General features: G+C 39.1%; 1 protein-coding gene across 3 annotated transcripts in view; it reads left to right on the forward strand.

The window, feature by feature from the left end:
• LOC127064684 (homeobox protein prospero) overlaps nucleotides 1-21,805 on the forward strand; it is a 59,808-nt gene that overhangs the window by 30,364 nt on the left and 7,639 nt on the right. For all 3 annotated transcript variants that reach the window (XM_050996123.1, XM_050996124.1, XM_050996125.1), the window contains exon 5: nucleotides 1-21,805. This exon is cut by the window's right edge and continues 7,639 nt beyond it. In XM_050996123.1, the coding sequence (XP_050852080.1) occupies nucleotides 1-180 (180 nt within the window). In that variant the 3' untranslated portion in view covers nucleotides 181-21,805.

The following is a 21,805-nucleotide window of genomic DNA, read 5'->3' on the forward strand; positions in this document are numbered from 1 at the left end:
GTGCCGAGCAACTTCAGGTACGTGGTTGAACAGACGTTAAAAGAATTCTTCAAGGCGATCCAGGGTGGTAAGGACTCTGAGCAAAGCTGGAAGAAATCTATCTATAAGGTGATTTCGAGGCTGGACGACCCTGTACCAGAGTACTTCAAGAGTCCAAACTTTCTGGAGCAGCTTGAATGAATCAGGAGGTCGCGTGGCTCTTGCTCTTCGTGGTGCTCGGGGCCACCGACGCTAGACGGTTCCCAGTAATCAAAAGAAGTAAAAGAAAAGGAAGATTGAAAACGGCCGAGATGAAGAGGAAGGATCGCCACCACCAGCAGCGTTGTCGTCATCGCCGTTCGAGGGACACTCGACTCCCTCGCACGTACACGTTCAGGTATCCTAAAATAACATATCGAAAAACGAAGCTGAAATGGCGAGGAGTTAGAACGACGCGTTGTGAGAAAAGAAGGAAGAAGATGAGCGTCGTGAAATCCGTCGAAATCGGGAAATAATATAAAAGCGTACACGGACGAGATCGACCGACGAAGGATCAGGCTGTGACCTAATCGCGATATATCGTAAGATCGTACGAGGGAAATCATTAGGAGAGAATAAACGAAAAAGAACGAAAACGTATACAAGAAAAAGTGAAAGAGAGTATTAGTCGATTTACTCGACGAATGACGAGAAACCGCGAGTCAACGATCGAGCACGAACAAAATTTTGAATTTCGATCGTGTTCGAGACTTTCTTTCGTAGGGTCTGTTTGTTAATGTAAAAAAAGGAGATAGAAAGAAACGAAAAATGCATTATTATTACCCGCCTAACTTTTAAGTCTCTGATTCTTTCGAAATCGATGCGACGAATAGGAAGTAAGCCTTCGAGGACGGGACTGCATTCATGGGGAATGGTGAGTTGTTCTCGCCATTATTAAAAGAATAAAAAAAAGAAAAGAAAAGATAAATTAAAGAAAAGACGTCACTGCTATCGAGGATCGATAGATGCGTGGAGCACGTGGTCGAGTATCTTTCGGTGATCTCGAACAACTCGATGGATCATCTTCTGCTTTTCGAGAAATACCGGAAGAGGATCCTTCGACGATTCACCGAGAAACGATCTACGACGAATGGCTCTCGTTGCCCTTCGTCCTAGATCGTTTCTACGGTGTGAACTAAAAGCAAGGAGAAAGAGAAAAAAACAAGAAAATAAAACATTAGTAACAAAAAAGAAACTGTGGTCCAAAAATGTCGATCCATGTGGTCCACGCTTTTACGCGATCCTCGGAAAAAATACCTCAAAAATGAAAATCTTTATCTCGATGTAATGTCGATGGACGGAGAAAATTTTTGTTGTTTCGAAATTTTATGGTGTCTTCGTCGTCCCCAGGAGTGCATGCCCGTTCGCGACGCATCATCGAAAAGGGCTAAAGGGGTAAAGGGTTGCTTTTTTTGGGAACTAGCACGTACTACTTTACTTTAACGTACGAGATGAAACGTGACGGTGAGATCTTCCTCTTAGAAAAAAAAATTCCAAGAAGAAATGATCACGCGTGCGTGAGATCAACGACGTTATCCTTTATGCTCGTCGTTCGCGAAGATCGCGCGAGTTCTAGTTGATCTTAACGATCAACGACGACGATCTCTCGATGTTTCTTCGTCAACGAACAAGACCAATTGAATTTAAGTTGTCAACAATCAATGACAAATAAATCGACGTGAAAATGCTTGGCCGGCGAAAGAAGAAGTTCTTCTTAAGAAAAGAGAGATTCAATTTCCTAAGAAATTTCGTTCTTCGCTTCTCGCGCTTCTTGCAATCGATCGAACGATGCACGAGATTTTATCCCGATTATTAATATATATATATATATATATATATATATATATATATATATATATATATATGGTATATATAATAATCAGGTTAGGCTAGTCGCGATAACGAGAGTACGAGTATTAAGAGCAAAGAGAGAAAAAGAGAAAGAGAGAAAGAGACAGAGGGAGAGAGAGAGAGAAAGAGAGAGAGAGAGAGAGAGATAAGATAGAGAGATAGAAAGAGAAAGAGAAAGAGAGGAGCGATCTGACGTGGAAGAAACGAGCGTGCGCCGGCGATGTTGTCCTAAATATAGACGAAACTAAAGCTAATTAATTAATTAATTAAATGATTTTAATAACGCCGGTGCGTGCTAAAATTATATCTAAATATAAAAGTAGAGTTATATTGAACACTTATATAAAAGTATATATGTATATATACTTATATATATATGAAGATGAAAATATATATGTATATGTATACTCATACACATACACATGCATATAAAATAATAGATTTTTAATTCGAGAAAGGAATGCTGGCGCGACTGTTAGCATTTAACGAGTGAGGAGAATGCACGACGAAAGGGTCTCAACTTCTCGCGGACCCCTGTCTGTTCGTTGCACAGGCTGCGTTAAAAATACGAACAACGTCGTTTCTGCGTTCTCGTCGCTGCCTTTTTTTTCGCAAAAGAAAAACCTGTAGATACGGTACAACGTTAATATTAAAAATATTTCGGGTAGTAGCGAGTCCTGATATAATATAAGCACACTCCCAATCCCTCCTCACCACTTATTCCCCTCACCTTTATTACTGTCGCTATTACATGCACCATTATTATTATTATTACCATTATTATTATTATTATTATTATTATTATTATTATTATTATTATTATTATTATTATTATTATTATTATTGTCTTCATTATCGTCACAGACAGTACGATTATTATTATTATTAATCTTTATCAGTCTATGTACATGAGGATTTTATTAAGACCACGATTATAATAATAATTATTATACTATTATTATTATTATTATTATTATTATTATTATTATTATTATTATTATTATTATTATTAATATTATGATTATCCTCATTATCGCGGTCAATTTAGTTAATTTTAAATTAAGTCCGTTACTTCGATTCCATGCCAACGGTTCTTAATGTTTTTGTTTCTCGAACTCGATTGCTTATTCTCTCTTTACCTCTAATGCTTCTTCCAAAAAATTGTACATCCCCAATCCCAATATTACGCTGTATCTTTTCTCTATACGTCTAGTTATTGCATTATTATTATTATTATTATTATTATTATTATTATTATTATTATTATTATTATGTTATTATTATTATTATTATTATTATATTATTACTATTATCATTGAAAATTATACCGGTAGCATGTGACGTGCAGTACACAAACACACTTTTTGCAAGCGGTGAGTCTTAACCTAGTCACAAATCAATATTTTTTAATTAATCGACGATCGATTTATTGATTATTTTATTTATTATTCACGACAATAAAACAAAGAAAAAAAATTGAATTTAATTTGAATTTTAATTTGTCGATTACCAAAATATTTTTCTTTTGCATTTATTTCTTATATCCTAAGTTTCTTCGAAAAGTGCTGGCCGAAAAAAGAAAAAAATTCCTCGCTTCCGAATGTTCCATATAAGTTATTATCGACTGCCAACCCGGCCTACCTTTATGCGAAGTCGAAGAAAATTTGGTCCATAAAGATCAACGAAGATGTCATCGAGGTCATCAAGGATTTGAGGATCATAGATCGCGAATAAAAAGAAGCTTCTTTTGTGTAAAATGAACAGGAAAATAAATGTTAATGACGAAAGCGAATCTAGAAACGATCGAATTAAAAAGGGGTAAACGAAAATTTCGATTCGTAAATACTCAACTTTGGCCTAAACTAAGTGGCTACTTATTTTCTCGGCGTTGGCCTAAGATTTTGGTCTAACTATTTATGAATAAAGAAACGTGGGCGTTATTCTCGTTTGATTTTCAGAAATGAAACGAAGTTGTTTGAAATCTCGATCGACAATTGATTTTGATCCCTCATAACAGGGTGGCACGATATATCTCGTTGGTCGAAAAGAAAAAAGAAAAATGAAATGTCCTTGCTTCGCATATTATTACGACAGTTTCCTTTTCCATTTTTTCCTATAAAACGGATTCGCAACGCTCTGCCGGCGTAAATAGGAAAAAAAATTATTCATCGTACAATAATTACGTCTATATGCTTCTACGTTGCACTCGTCTTTCTACGATACTCGAACCTCGTTGAAAAATCGTCCTATAAGAAAAGAAAAAAAGAAAAACCGTGAGAAATTTTATTCGCGCGTTATCATATTGGCCTTACGAAATGTTTAATCGTTGAACGTATTCATTGAATAATTAATTTTTTTCCAAGTTATTTAATAACAATTCGAGCTGCTTTGCACTTTCACGTCGATAAACGCCCATATGATTATCTTTGAGTATCTTATCGTCGATAAGAACTTGACCTTTGCAAATTTCGGTATCGATATTTATTCTGCAAAAGCCTTGACGTATTTCAGGACAAAGAACAAAAATATAACGAACAACACTATCCCCTATTATAATCTTAAAATATTATTTGCAACAGCCTGTCGAATTCCACGGAATACATATGCACATATACACACTGACACGATCGATAGATCTATTTCTTATTTTATTTAATTAGTACGTACTTAATGAAACCTTGACAATCATAAAAATTTCTCCTAACGATTACTTTAATAACATTTCTAAATAACGATAAAAATAATTTTACGTGATTCAGACTCGTTAATGAAAAAAATAATAATATTTAATCTAACCGGATCTCTCTCGTTAATTTCCTTAAACCTCGAGAGCTAAAAACCGCAAATTGATCTAAATTAAATTAAATTAAAACTCTAATTAAATAAAAATAATAGCAAAAATATCTTTGTCCTGATGATATAAAAATGACAGACCTTAAAACCGTAAGATCGGCTTGACTCAATCGAAGAGTAAAAATAATAATCATTCAATATGAGAAAACGGGCTTGCTCCTTTTCGCGTGATTCTTCGAGGTGGTCGTCCATCGATCGAGAATCGAGAGAAATTATTTATGAAACGCGAAAATTTTTTTAAATAATGAAAAGAAAAGAGAGAAAACTCTAAGAGACGGAACATACAAAGAGAAACGAAGAGAGAGAGAGAGAGAGAGAGAAAGAGTGAGGCACCGAACGAATAACAAGGAAAGAAAGAAAGATAGAAAGAAAAAGCCTTTCGCCGAGACGATATCATTCAAGTCTCCCCTTTCGAAGACTCGTTGAAGGGAGAGAGAGAGAGAGAGAGAGAGAGAGAGAGAAAGAGAGAGAGAGTGAGAGAGTGAGGGAGTGAGAGGGAGAGAGAGGGAGAGAAAGAAAGAGAAGGGGACTGTAAACTCTTTGTCATCCGATCGACGCTGTCAATTTTATCGACGAGTTGTCGTCCTTCGATGATCGAGAGTTACGGAAAAAGGACGTAGAAAAGTTCGCGTACTGCGTACGCTACGAGAAAGGGGAAAAAAGCGAAGGAAAATCGTGGAAAAGCAACGATCGGACTCTCTCGACGATTTTACGGATGCGCGACGTCTACTACACCGACACACAGACACATACTCATTTATATACGAACGGACGGTAGAAGGAGACGATAAAGAGAAAAAGATGGGAATAGAGAGATGGAGATCGAACGGCGTGAAGAAACGTTTGTATTTCCTCGGTCGGTGGCGAAAAATTGAGATCCCTATGTAAATTTTATTAAGAAGAAAATAAATTGAAATAGAGGTCGATCGAGACTCGCCGTTAATTAACATTATTTGGCGCGACTGGGCCGAAGCGTGCGGAGAACGAGCACACGGAACAAGACGAAACGCGATAATAAACATTATACTGAGAGAAAGAGGAAACGAGTGATAGAGAGAGAGAGAAAGAGAGAGAGAGAAAGAGAGAGAGAAAGAGAGAGAGAGAGAGAGAGAGAGAGAGAGAGAGAGAAAGAGAAAGAGAGAAAGAAAGAAAGAAAGAAAGGAAGAAAAAAGAGAGATAAAACGAAAAGAAGACAAAAAATAATGCGCAAGAGGCGAAAGGAATAATGAGCATACGTACATACATAAATGCGTAAGTTTTAAGAAGACGTAAGCAGAATTAAGTAATAGTATCTAACGTTAACACATGCAAGCTATTAATTATTATATTATCGATTAATTAAAGATATAAAAAAAAAAAAACAAACCGAGCGGAAGGTCGTATCACGCTGCAGATGAAGAATACTTACTTAAGATTAATGAAAAAAAAAAGACACACACACACTAATAAACTAATTATTATTGTACGATTATATTATATTATTATTACGAATATGACTATCGAGTTCGAGATTAAGTCGTGATAAAGAAATAAACTGAGAGAAAGGAAGTGAGATAGAAAGAAAAAGATAGATCACAAGCGAACGAATGAACGAATGAACGAACGAACGAGCGAATGTACTAAAGAAGGGAGAAAGATCGAATGCAAGCGAGAGTGAAAGAAAAAGAAACGAGAGAAAGGGAGGGAGAAAAAAAAGTCGAGTGTTCGTATGAGTGCGAACGAAAGTGAAGAAGCGAATGAGAGAGTGAAAGAATGATAGAGCGAGAGACAGCGCGCGCGAAAATTCTTTGTAAGTTCATTGAGAATAATAATTCCTCAAACTATTAGGATCATAATTAGGGTTAACTTAATCGGTGAATGCGCGATAGCGGAAGCGACGAGGCTATATACAGATATGAAAGGAGGAGGAAGCGGCAGAGAGATGAAACTTTTTCTCCGTAGAATTGCAACGACTCCTTTAATCGCGTCTTTCGGTTTTTTTTCGCGTGTGCGCGCGTGATACACACATTGAGAATAAAAATAAAAATTAAATTAACCAATAATAATAATAATAAGAAGAAAAATATGCGAATCGAGGAGGGAAAACGCGTGAATGGGACAAGGGTGTCTGCGAGAGAAAAAAGAATAGTCGAAGACAGAATAAGAGAGAGAGAGAGAGAGAGAGAGAGAGAGAGAGAGAGAGAGAAAGGGGAATATATATAATATATATCGCGTGCGTACGCAAAAAAAAAAAAAAAAAAAAAAGAAAAAAAGGAGAAAAGAAATAAAAACTAATTGTTAGCACCGAGTGAGCAAAACTTTTCTGTGTGATAATCTCGTAGTACACGTAGCGCGTTAAGTCTACTATACGTTTTCAGTAAGAGAACTAAAGGTGTGAAATGGAATTTTTTTTCTTCGGTAAATTCGGAGATGAAAGACGAGCGTGGAGCTTCCGAGTATTCGTTTACCTTCTTTTCTTTTTTTTCATTTCATTCCGAGAGGCCACGAAAAAGGGGAGAATAATTTTTATCGAGATTTCACTCGAAGCATCCCTTCGCGGCTTCGACGTAACGACATATCATCCTTAATAATGTTATCGCAATTGACTGTTATGAATGAATTTTTCGTTACAGATAGAAAGAGGAGTTCGTCGACTACTCCGACTCCTCTATATTATCTTCTAATTAATTAATAATCTTAAGTTCCTTCGATCCAATATTCGTCCTCGACTCTGGTTCCCAAGGATAAAAAGACGACGGTTTTCCGTTTAGAAATTCTCACATAAATGATACTTTACAGAGTGACGAGTCGCAGTCGATACTCCTGCCTCGTCGACACACTTTCTTTTCGCGTCGATGCCCGACGGTTATACGCATATGTATTTGATAAGAGAATGAACGAGTAGAAGAAGAACGAATAATTGTTTCTTAGACCGACGATACGTTCGATCAGTCCTTCAAACGCTCTGATTTGCAGGCTACCCGACGAGAGGCTGTCGATACTCCAGCTCTCGATTCACCTGCGATCATAGTATACATACTATACTATACTCCCATGCATACATAATGTTAACGAATAATTTACGTGCCTTGGAACCATAGTCGATGCATAACGAACGGATCACTTTTTTCCTCTTAACTCGATATCGGAAGCCTCTCGGGATAGCGACATACTTTGGAGGATTCACGCGAGTAAGCTGAATTGCGGGATTGGACGAATGGGTGAGAGGGAGGGTGGGATAGGTCGAAGGTTATTTAGGAAGAAAAAGGTGTGCGCAAGAGAAAGAGAGAGAGGGAGAGAGAGAGAGAGAGAAAGAGAGAAAGAAAGCGAAAGAATGCGTGTGTGTCGAGGATGAGAGAGATGTAGAAGCATAGAAGGGAGCCAAGTGTCCTTGATGCGACCGTCGTTGAAGCCACGAAATCTCGCGATCTCAACAGGTGATTTTTTTTATTCGAACGGATGATACATTTAAAGAAACGGATATTATATATATAAAACAAAAAGGAATGGAAAGAGAAAAGTTGAGAGAGTACGAGGGAAAAAGTCACGACTGATAAGAAATCCGTGTTAATTGTGATTTCGGAACTGAGTTCGGAGCCACGGGCGAGATACGTTCGGCGCAAACCGATCCTATAGAATGAGAGAGAAAGAAAGAGAGAGAGAAAGAGAGAAAGAGAGAGAAAGGAAAAAAGAGAGAGAGAGAGAGAGTAAATGGATTAGAGAGAAAGAGAAAATGTGAATGTACGTCTACGTATGCTCGCGTGGTCGAGAAAAAATGAGAGAAAGATGTGAAATTGTGGATGAAAGCGAGTTTAAGTGTTGAGAGGTGAAATTAAGGGAGAAAAAAGAGAAATCGTAAAAATTATACAGAGAGAGAGCCGGCCTCCTTGACTACCGGGAGGCCCGCGATATATGTATTGTAGAGATCGTCTAGGAAAAAAATGATAAACTAGGAAGAAACTTGAAAACTAGGAGAAAATTATTAGGCCAGTTGTATAAGTATAATAAGATTATCGCGGAGTTCTTACTCCACCCCATCCTTTTCGTGCACGATACTTTTTCGGCAATTCTTTCGGACTTGAGAGAAATTGTATGAATGAGAGAATGATGAATCGTATGTGAGCAAAACGAAGAACGAACGAAGAAGAGAGAGAGAGAGAGAGAAAGAAAGAGAGAGAGAGAGAGAGAAAGAGAGAGAGAGAAAGAAAGAGAGATTGAAGAAAACAAATTTTATCGAGAGAAGGAGATACAAGATCGAAGGATCCATCCTGGTCCGTTATCCGACTCAGTGGCGCTATCAGGGATAGAAAGAAAGTTGTGAATGAGTTAGAATGATAGAGTAAGAAAGAGAGAGAAAGATGAAGAGTCGATTGCACAGAAGCAAGGAAACATGTGCATATACGGAATGGCAGATACATAAAGTGTCAGTATATCCATCCATCTATCCAACCCTTCAATCACCTCGAGTAAAATGGCAGGAACGAAAATCATAAAGCACGTATCAGAGCAAGAATGTAAAAAATGTTATCGAAGAGATAAGCCTGGCAAATTCCGTTTGAAAATGGAATTTCTGTCGAGGCTGTTCCAGTCTTCCTTCACCATCAAGCTCTAACGTGTTTTTTCTTAATTTTCTTTTTGTTTTATTCTCCTTCCTCAAACTAAAGTTCAATACAATATATTTTAAACAAACTGTTCTAGTACGTTCACATTCGAGCTTTCCCATTAATCCTTCTAAGAAATGATTCAGAACATTTACTTATACTTATTTATTCCTTCCGTAATTTCTAATACAATTCTATACTCTATGTTAATAAATAAGATGAAAAAGATAGAATATTATTTATCTATAGAAAGAACGAAAGAGAGAAAGAAAGAGAGAGAGAGAAAGAGAGAGAGAAAGAGAGAGAGAGAGAGAGAGAGAGAGAAAGAGAGAAAGAAAATTGAAAGCGAATGCACGCGTGTACCGAGAAGAGCACACACGAGACGAAAAATGTGAATAATGTTAAATGTCGATATTCCTGGAGTGTGTTACTCGCACATAACGTCTCAGCCAGTAGTCGTGTTAGGTTATATACGTATTATCGTTGTAGGGAATTGTAGGTGTATTTAACGAAAGAAGAAAGAACAAAAAAAAAAGAGAAAGAGAGAGAAAGAAAGAGAGAGATAAAGAAGGAAATAAAGAACAAAAATTATTAAGACACTTATTTAGTGAAGAAACGAAGGAAGCGAGGATGAGCACTAGGCAAGTCACAGAAAAGAAAACAACAAGTAAAAACCCTACGTCGATGTGTGAGGATGTGAGCTAGATCGCCGCGTTGAGTCCAATGAAGTCCTCAGTGATATGCAATGGAGACCCTTCGGAATAAAGGAAGAAAGAGCATCCGACCGACAGTCTCGTCGACCATATTCGTCTCTTAGAGAAAATCGAACGACGTCATCGATAAATGACGCGGATAATTAACGATCGATGTGTATATATATTTATACCTATCGGAGCAGTTAGTATATATGAATATATGTATAAGCTCGTATATGTATATTTATATATATACCTATATTATATTCTATAATATACCATATATCAGATGCAGGACATGCACTCGAAGCCCAATCGTTCCTGTTACATTGGCAAACGTACCGATAAACGCTGATTTTTTCCGCTGAACCTCAGAAATCTTTCATTAATGAGAAGCGTTTATAAACCTATCGATGGACGAATTTGACGACTTGCTCGGTCGGCTGGAACGTCTTGTGGGAATTGTTTTTCTGCGCTCTGGTTGGTCGACTTTCGGCCCAAATCTGGAGCACCATTGTGACACTAGCGAGTACATTTTAAAATCCGGAGCTCTGTCTCTTAATATCCGTAAAAATCGTTTACCAGAACGATTCAAACAAACCACCTTACTATATTCTGATACATTTTATCACCAATTTTCGTTTCCTTCACGATCTACGTAAAAGGAATCGATTAAAACAATTGATATTTACAAACACACACGTTTCCTCAACGGTGATTGATTTTTCTACATACTTCAAAAATTAACTGCTATAGTCGACGAACGACTACATACTCTTTATGAGATTTGAAATATTGGCCTTCTTTCGCAAATCGTACTTTGTAAATCATTTTCCTCTTACGTGGTTCATGAAACCATTTTAAGCCGGATTCAGTTTTCCGAAAAGACACAGTAACGACTGACGACATTCTTGTTTTCACATAGTCGCCGTCGAAACAAAGCCAAATAACGAGACAGAGTCCCGGATAAAAAACCTATCTATTTTCATGAATGCATTACGATATTTAACGAGAAAGTATACTTACACATTTATAATACATATTTGACAAATATATGTATATAATATATTTGTGTATGTATACGCATATGTATGTATGTATGTATGGATACCACTTTTGACACGACGATTAAGTTGATACGATTTTTCCGGCGTTTTACCCTTTTGTTGGACTTTCGACGAGGTAGAAAAGTTTTACGATTTGTCGATATCTTTGATTTGCGCGCAAGACGATATACAGTGACGTGAAGGGGATACGAGTTTCTCTCGTATCAAGGAATGAAAGAAATAAAGAGAGAGAGAGAGAGAGAGAGAGAGAAAGGAAAAGAGAAAGAGAAAAAATTAAATTTTTGGCAGACAACAAAAAGGCAGCTCTTAGAAAACGAGTTCGTATACCGAACCACACAACAAAAGGAAAGTGCTCAGCAAAAGTAATCGGCGAGCGAACGTCATCAGCCGCGAAGCAGCACACCCACACACACGCGTACATACCTACACTCGACCGAAATACACGCGCACGCACGCACGCACGCAAGCAAGAGTACACGGAGATACACATGTACACGTACACGTACACGTACACGAACACGTAGAGACACGCAGTTCTTTCGGCCAGAACCTAAAAGACACATCAAGGAAAAAAGTACAAGTTTATCACGTTGCGCCTTAACGTTAAAATTAAAAGTTGATCAAAAGAGAGGAAAAAAAGTGAAAGCGTATTCTTAACCAAAATCGGCCTTAGTATATACTTTTCCAGGACATGTGAGAGACGCGAGACGGGCGGTCTTCCATTTCTTCTCCTCCTATCCCATTCTCCTTTCTACCTTATCACCTTTCGTGCCAACCTACATTTTCTCGCCCTACGTCTAGATAATATAAAGGAATATATTATATAAATATTATATCTCCACCGGCGGCGGGAAGTTTCGAAACCTCGCAGCTAACTCAGCAAACCACAGAACCATCGAAAAAAAAATAGATTTTCCGTTCTCGCCGCGTCAGGTTGGAATTGAAATTTTTGGGATTCGCGTCCACGTTGAAAACAAAAAGAAATCGCCGTGGACGCGTAACCTTCGTTGTCCTTTTCGAACCTTCTCCTCTCTCTCCCGATCCCTTTGCTCTAATAAATATACACTCTTTCCTGCTTTGCCCTGGAAACCGAAAACCGCCCGTCGAGCTTTCCACGTTCCGACATACCCTCACGAACCCCCTCCTACCACCCCTGCATAATATCCTTTCCAGAACGATAAAGAAAAACGATGGAAAACACACGATTCACCACCCATTCGTGGGAGAGAGACGAGAAACAATCGTCTCTCTCTCGCGTGAAAAAAAAAAAGAAAAACATTTCCTGCATGTAACTAAGTAAGCGACAACGCGAGTGGACGGGTCACCCGGAAAACAAAAAAATAAAAAAAAATAAAAAAAAAGATATTAATTAAAGAACGCTCGTTATCAAAAAGTAAAGGTATCGGAAAGGAATGAATAGAACAGATCATCGAGATTAAAATCTTAATTGAAGAAGAAGAAGAGAGAGATTGAGAGAGAGGTAGAGAGAGGAAGAGAACGAGAGGGAGAGATGGAAAGAAAATATTGGAATGGAAAGGATAATGCGAAAGGGCGGAAAAGGACGACTGTCGACTCGCCGTTCCCCGCGGCCGGGACAAGGAAAAAATTCGCCGAAAATCCGGGAAAATCGAACAGAGCAAATAGCCTGCACGGAAAGACATGCACATTCTATATACCTATACGTGTTATATGTATATGTATATAAAACCGAGGAGGAATCGACCACGTATTATCTCGTCGCGTAGATCCGCGGAATTTTTTAACATCAGTCGTATTGCGATCGCATCTTTAAAGTAAAAAAGATAGAAAAGAAAAAAGGGAAAAGGAAAGGAAAAATAAGTGGAGATTTGTATGATTGTCGTTATTCGCGTACGTAACACGTCTTGGGACGCTCTGGTTATACGTGGCCGAATAAACTTAAGAGTTAAATAATGATTCTTGATTGCATGTATAAAAAGACAAAATGAAGAAATGGAAATTTAGAAAGGACAAAAGATATGCAAGCAAAATTTTGATTATAGTTTCAAAATAGACTATTTCGATTAATGAAAATTATAAAAATAAAAAATTGAAATTGACAAATCTAAATTTGGAATTTTGGGAGAGAAAAATACAAAAGAGAGAATCTGAATCGTGTTCGTAGAATCAACAAGTTTTTGTCTAAAGCTATAAATTACGTAATTATTTAATAAAATCTAATTTGATTCTATTTTTCACTGTTGATATAACGCTCGTTGAAATTCGGCTGCGTACGAAGAGGTATGTCCCATCGGTGACGTCCGCGCGATCGGGCCAGCTCGTCTAACTCACATAGATATAAATCTAAGTAAATTAGATCGCGATCGTTCAGAGCAGAAATCGAGAGCAGCGTGATGTGACCATCGACGGACGACCGGATGGTGTTTCGGCAGCAATCTTCAATTCGTCATCATCGTTCTTTTCGTTCTTAAACAGACCATAGATGCATTATATTCACTAGAGATACGCACAGGAATTCGTTAGATATATTCATACAGAATAGAATCAAACGCCAAAGGGTGCGCGATTTCTTTCGTTTGATATAACGCACACGAGAACCCGCCCTTAACCTTCCGAAGAACTCACGATGATCCAACCGACCCGGTCCAATCCGACAGTTGATAAAACCGATGTTAACCGCTATAACTGGACATACGAGGCAATAACGCTATACGACGCAGGGACAACACAATAAACAATCACGTTTATATGTATAATCAATACTTAGAAATAATTATTTCTTGCTAACACCGTGGCACATCGCTCGTATCCTCTTGAGATCGAAGATACGAGAAGAACGAAAAAATGAATCGTTTCTCTCGAGTCTCGATACGATCTCACCCTCAAAGAGGAAGCAACGTTTGCCTTTTATCGGTGGTGGATGAAAATGTTTCCTTTTGGACGACATAACCGAAACGAAATCGTACGATCGTCGTCGTTTTCGTCGTGTTTTCATCGACGACGAAAATTTAATCATCCTAATAAGGAACGCCAATGATGCTATTCCGACGATAATTATCGGCACGATCGTACGTACCTCGCAGAATTAAGAAAAGTTGATCGATGCCAAAAGCGTATCGTATCTCTTTCTCTGCTTCCTTTGTCATTCCCTAAATGGTATGATTTTTGTTCGTTTCGGTAATCCAATTCACCGAGAAGACGGCGTTCGCCAGACGATGCGATGAGCGATGCTCCTCCGATGATCGATCTGTGAAGAAGCCGAACGTATGTAAATACGAAAGGAATAAGGAACAAAGAAAGAAGAGAGAAGGAGAAACTCGGATAAGGATAATAACGATGAAGAGGAGGCCACTAGCGACGAACGATAGTCGCTGGCCCATGAGCGTGGGTAGAGCCGATCGACGTAACGTAAAACCCGAAAAAACGTAACTCTAAACGAATAATCGATGGAAACCGAGCACGCCGCTATATATATATATATCTAATATATAAAAACAGAACAGCGAAAGGATACTAAAAAGGCTTACATTATCGGGATGAATAAAGCAAAAGAAAAAAAAAAAGAAACGAAAAGGAAAGAAAAGAATAACAGAATAAAATGTAACCTATGTACTTAACAAAACAAAAATCGCAGAAAAAAAAGGAAAAGAGTTGAGAAAAAAGTAAATTAATAAAAAATCGGAAACCTTGCCACTTGCAATTCGTTTTTAAGACGCGACGCGTTCAAAGCAATTCGCACGACGTACATACTATATGTATATACGAACATTCTTTGTAGAAAAAATGAAAAGGAGAGATAGAGAGAGAGAGAGAGAGAGAGATGGAAAGCTTGCGCGAGAGAAAGAAAATCGGAGAGAAAGGAAAAAAAAAGAAGGAGAATGAAGCGAGAGAGAAAGAGAGAGAGAAAGTGAGAGAGAGAGAAAGAGAGAGAGTGAACGAGAGAGAGAGAAAGAGAGAGAGAGAAAGGGAGAGAGAGAGAGCGAGGATGAGAGAGAAAGAGAGAGTGAGCTGGGAGTAAGAGAGAATGCGTAACTCGTAATAAAAGAGATTTAACAAAAAGAGAGAATGAGCGAGAGAATCGGTGAAGCTGATCCGCTAATCGACATTCTGATTTTTCGCAGATTTTCGCGCGGGACAAGAGGTGTGTCCCCTCCGAGAAACTCACGACACCCGGTCCCCACTCCTGTAACTACTATCGCCATTACTTACCCCACTCCTCCTTCTCCTGAACACCCATAATCCTTTCCACGAGGAAAAAGGTTTTGCTTCCAAGATCCATAAAAAAAAAAAACGCGTTATTGAAACTATAAACTACCTAAACAATAATTATTAAACGATAAAGAAGGGTTAAGAGTATTTGATTAATTGAATTATACCTAACGATTAATTAAAAGTAACTAATGAATAATGATACTTAACGATAATACGATTAATGATATATAGTATAAACGGTACGAAACAACCCGGTACATGGCGGCTAACAAACCATCCACCGTGACCGGACGGTTCTTCCTGATCGATTCTCCGATGACGATATTATAAGAGAAGAAATGATAAGAGAGAATAAGAGAGAGATAGAGAGAGACAGAGAGAAAGGAAGAGAGAGAGAGAGAGAAAGAGAAGAAGAGAGAAAGAGAGAATAAATAAATAAAATAATAAAAGACGTCGAGGATGAGACCGCGACGTCGCGATCGTCCTGAAAACAGAGTTCCTTCGTTTCTCCTGCGAGCGAGAGCGAAGTGTCCAATAGGAGACGCTTTTTTCCAGGATAAGAATCGGTAGAAGAACTGTCGCGCGTCCGAGTGGTCGTTTCTTACCCATCATTTATACGCTAGCTTGTAACTTGAAATTTAAGTGTAATAATGACGAAAATGATACATAGGGAAAAAAGGAACACGTATGTACGTACACGAGTATACACAACGTGAGAGCGCGAAAGGATACGCGAGATGTGAAAAAAAGAGAGAGAAAGAGAATAACACTTATTACACACACAAAAAAGTACACGGAGAATATACATACGACACAAGCATTAATGATACCTAATAATATAATTATATTATTGATATAAACTTACGATTATGAGCTATCCTAGTGGTATTATAACGACGACATAGTTGATTGATCTGTTTAATATTGAATGTCTGTAGATCACGGAGCGTTTGGAACTCTATGCTACACCCCTTCGATCATCGATCGAATGAACCCTTTCCCTATACAATTTCCTCCTCCATTTTCCTCCTAACCCCGGAATTTCGATCCCACCTACCTTAAAACAGCGCCCCAAATTATTCACGAGACATCATTTCTAAACGATCGTCGAACATCGATTGGTACGCTACCGCGATTGGTCAAACTAACCCCCGTGAAAAAAAAGAAAAAAAAAACGTGAGAAAAAAGAAAAAACCGCGAAATTCATTAATAATATGATCGACGAAAACAAGAATAAGCACTGAGAAACAAAACCCTTCGTTATTTTTTTTTTAAGAAAAAGAAAAAGATACGAGCAAAGCTGGAGCTACCTCGAAAGTATCGCGCGAAGGATTCTTCTTTCTTTGTTTTCGTGGTTTTTGAATAACCTGTTATGCGTATGCACGAGCAGTAAATTCGTACTACGAGCATGTTTTTACGAGACACAATCTTCCCCTCGAACTGGTTTTCCGTTCGAAATTTTTCCCGTACTCGCGCGAGCTACTCGCGACAATTAAAGCGTTCTCAACCAACCGGTTTTACGTTGACGTGACTACTTATAGCTATCAGAAAGCTCAACGTAGCTTTCCTTCGTTACTCATCTACCGAGACAAGCTCGTACGAATATCTGCCGAGCATACGTCAAACCTTCGTTCGTTAATTAATTTAAAGAAATATTTTAACTTAACGTTACATCAGAATTAAGATTTACAAAATCGATACCATTAAGGTATACACAATCACGATCCTACCGTCAGATATCAAAATCAATCAACGATCCTTCGAAAGGATCATTAATTAATGGTCACAAAAAAGAAATTAAGAAACGACAGAAACTACTGGTAACGCGACAACCTTCGCGCGCGAATGATCAATAATAATACCTAGAGGAAGCGAAAGCACGATCGAGATTAAAATATGAAGATAATAAAAAGTATGGAAAGAAAAAAGAGAAGCGAGGCCTAGAAAGAGAAAATTCTGTGTGAAGAAATTCCTCCAAACCCCTCTGCCTCTGTTTTTTAGGCATACGTGTCGCGTGACGTCCATCGATAAGAATTAATCAAGAAGAAGAAACGAAAAAAAAAGGAGGACAGAAAGAAAGATCAATCGAACCGATCTATTGTTTATCGTAATAGCGTATCCGCTTATTTTAAGAGAAATAGATGATCCCGTTTGACACGGAATCAAACATTATTCTTCTCGATCGACGTCTCCGCCTGTAGATTCGCCTCTCTAATTGTTGAGTTTAAGTTTTATATATCAAGAACTTCATCGCGCAAATCGAGGACTCGATCGTTCGATATCCTCGATCTCGCATGTTGTATCTTTGTACATTTCGCAAAACGTTCGTGATCTCAACGAGAGAGAATCGGACGACACTCTGTTTTTCCGTATTAACGATACGTTTTATCGCTAGTCAATCTTTTTAACGGAATCGCGTTCAGTGCCACTCCTTCCTCCTTATTCGAGTGGCCGGAACACGGTGATTCTCGAGATCTGTACGAAAAGATTAAAATTGTTTTTGTTTTATTGGTTACATACTTTGACTTTACTGCTGTTGACTCGTTATCCAAGTTATGGAGACGAGAAGAGAAACGAGGCTGGTCCATCGTAAGTTAAAAAAAGAAAACGATTGTTTACCGTTCTGTTTTTGTTTATTTTCTCTTTTTCGATTTAATTTCGTGAGGTGGAAGCGGCACTGTCACGGCTCTGATTACTATTCGGCGATGTCCGCGTTAAAATAATGGTTCATCGCCGGATGGCTATTGTACAGACTTCGCCGTTATCAGAGGGTAACACGGACAGTAGGGGAAAGCAGTATTAATGAATTAATTAGGGACGACCTTTAAGAGCCACGCATATTTAGTGGAACGCTCGTACGAACGTGATCAACTCGTCGGAAACGTTATATTATAGTTTTTATCGAACGAAAACAATAATCAGCGATTTAAAAAGAAGAAAATCAAAAATTGCTAACTACACATGAAACAATAAAATCCAATTCGATATTTGTTAATGTTTAATGTTGAACTTTGAAATGATCGAGGAGTCGACGCAACGATCGTACGAGCTTCGCTTCCTTCCACAACCATAAGCAATGTTTCCCTCTCCGACGAAATTCTTCAAAAATCAAGAAGAAAGTATAAAACACGACACATTGGAACACGCATTCTACACACGCACCATTACACGCACCATTACACGCAGGTTCTTCGCGTTTTTGTCCTGGAGTTAATGTACGTACAAGAATGGCCAATCTCTATGATCTATTACGAAAGTTCGCGACAACCGCAAACCATCACAATTTAACGCGTAAATGATGCAGACAACGAGATGCCGCGCAGTGCACTCGTACAGCCTTCCCATCATTTCAACCGGATTTATGTTCTCTCAAACAAACTAAACGTCGACGAAACTTCTGTTCGGGCCGCGTCGTGACGATGATGTTATACAAATAATCGTACAGTATCGTGATCGTCGTTGATACTCCGGCGAATTACAAATAGTACAAAATAAAAAAAAAGACTGGTTCGCTTTTGGTCCGTACAACATGCGATCTTGGCCTTTATTATTATCATCATCGTTAGTCAAAGTCACAATCGGATTTCGTTGAACATCACTCGACAATCTCTCGATTTTTCCATATTAAACCAGAGACCAAAGATCTTACAGATCAAACATTCCGACTCAACCGGTTTTGATTTAACCAAATTCCAGAACGACCATGTCCGATCGAATTCGTTGGATCCTGACCGTCTGGTACGTACATTAATATCCAAAAGCCATCCTAAACCCTGAACCTGATCCCAGCAAAATGATAGTTCAGTTCGACCTGGGCAAAGTCAGGCGAGCGTCGGGCCGGCTCTCAATTTTGAAATAGCCATTTCGACTAAAAGCGAAAAAATGACAGACCCCCAAAACCCGATGCAATAGAGGAAGGCAACCGGATCAAAATAACCGCCACACGAATCAACAGTTTCTCGCGCGGGGCCCGGCCGCGGCTGCCATTAGATAACTCCGCTTAAGAAAAGGAAGAAAAAGGATTATCCTTGTCCACCCTATGTCCTTTTATATCCTAAATCCTTCAACCCTGATATTTCCTGCTTCCAAAACCTCGATCCTTTCCCTCTTACCTATCCCCATCCAGGCTGTTAAAAGGCCAGGGACCTCAGAGGATATCTAAATAACTTTATTAGTTGCGGTAGCCTGTTAGCGCCGGGGGTGCATAAGTCCCTCGTGGGCCCGCAAAAAAGAACGTCGCCAGGTTAGCCGCGGCCACGCAAGCTGCGTGGATTCGGGTCCCGCGCCCACTCTCACTCACAGCACACACTGGGCCGACTCGTCCGATAGAATGTGCCTTCAGTGTTGATTTTATACGAAAAAAATACTAAAATTATACAAAGGGGCCCGACATAGACCGAACGCCCACCCAAAGCCTGACTGGTGCTCGCCCGCTGCCCATTTTTTTCATCCTCAACCGGTAACACGCAAAAGCACACACTTACAAAAGCAAGCACACGCACACAAGTACACGTACACAAGTACTCGCTCTCTGGACTCAGTCGACTCTGCTTTTTGGTTTAGCTTGGATTTCGTGAAAGTCTTAGCAGTACTCATAAAAATTCCTATTTTTTTCTAATCATTGAGAATTGAAAAGACACATTCGAATATATAATTCGTAAGAAAATAGAGAAGACGAAAGTTTCAATAGTAACGTAATGTCTCCACCCTTGTCTTAGGGTACGAAGAGAGATCACAGGTAATCCCTCGAGCAGGTTTTCATCCTCGCGTCACAGGAGCTCTTAATGGGCTACCCTCCGAGAGCAGCAGCACAACCTATACCAACTCGATGACTTCCGCGGAATATCCGCAATTTGACATATGAAATATTCAAGCTAGTACCTCGCTCGCGGTGCACCGAGTACACGCGACGTTTTCTTCGAAGTGTCGGCTTCTCCACTAAGCAAAGAGTCTATCGAGAAAAATGAGAGAGACAGAGAGAGAGAGAGAGAAATAGAAAGATAAAGAGAATAAAAGTGCTTAAAATAAGACATCGAACACGTTACATACGCACGCACACGCACGTACACACACATTCTCCAAACCCACCACCCCAGCATAAAAGAAGTTTTGGTTATCGCAAGGAGTTCGGAACGCTGCTATGCACTGATAACACACACGTATATTGATTAAATGCAATTACTATGCGATAAGTATACTTACAATAATATATATGTGTACTATGGTCTCTCCCACTCCCCATCGAAAATGCCCGATCTTGTTACGATCGTGCGGCCAACTCGGTGTGCCTCTAAGAGATTCACTAGAGTTTTGCCGCGATCGATCCTAGCTCGACGGTGCCTCACACACAGCACACGTAACACCGATAAACCCCCATAACACCCGTAACCCTTCAAACTAACAGCCCTTCCCCCCGAAAACATTCCCTGAAACTATGTCCCAAAACTACAAGCGTAGAATTAACCGCATTAACTATGAATGACAAGAGCTACGTAAGAGCTAACTAACTAACACTACAATTAAACTTACTTAATTATTAACAATTAACAAGCAGTAAAGCAGTATAAACAGTAAACGCCCAATAATCATTGAATTGTGTGTCGACAACTACATACTAACTACCTACCGTATATCGAAGTAATAGCCGTATGTAAAACGAATGAAAAAAAAATAACTTGTATTCTACCAGTTGTATCAGCCAGTCCAGTTCTAATAAGCAAGCGATTAAAAATAACCCAATGCCCGATTTTAAGCCCGAACCGTTTAGTCCTTCTTCTCCTCTGCTCCTATTCCATAGTCCTTCCTTCTACCTTATCAGGTACCCAATCCGGTGGATTAACCGAATCGCGAGTGCCGCGAGAATCGTCCTTCTATCCCTTCCGACTTATCCGATCTACCACCACTACTACCAACATCCGATCCGAAAAAAAACTCCCGATCACTGATCAAATCCACGGAACGATAAAACTCCCTCGGTATAAATAAAAGACGCAGTAAAAAAGAAAAAAAAAATAAACGTTAAATCCCGCCGAATAAAAATATTAACGATTAGTGTTTTTCCGTAAACAGCTTTTACGAAGGACGAAGCAACCAAACCAAAAAAAAAAAAATTAAAAGTAAAAAATAATAGTATACGAAAGGAAAAGAATTCAAGAAACAGAAGACTTCGTATCGTATTACGATTGTATGCACATGTGTGGGGAGACCATGTAACTTTTAACTCCGCCGATCACGATCGCCGTCTCGGCACTCGCGATCAGTGCCTCGGGGAGAATCTTTTCCCATAAAAAAGGAGAAGGAGATCCTCGCGTGACGACCGATCGCGAGTACGAACGCGCGAGATTAGCCCTCGAACCCACCTTTACCCACCCTCCACGAACCAGCTATCATTAGCAGCTACGTCCCAAAATATCCAATCTAACCCACGAATTCCACCCACGAAAGACTAGTCACCACCACTATCGCAGCCACCACCGTCACGAACCACTACCATCACCGCCATCACCATCGTCCCGTCCCAGCCCTCTCTTTATCTACCCGCAACCCTCGA

Source organism: Vespula vulgaris, chromosome 6, assembly GCF_905475345.1.
Source record: "Vespula vulgaris chromosome 6, iyVesVulg1.1, whole genome shotgun sequence".
Lineage (NCBI taxonomy): Eukaryota > Metazoa > Arthropoda > Insecta > Hymenoptera > Vespidae > Vespula > Vespula vulgaris.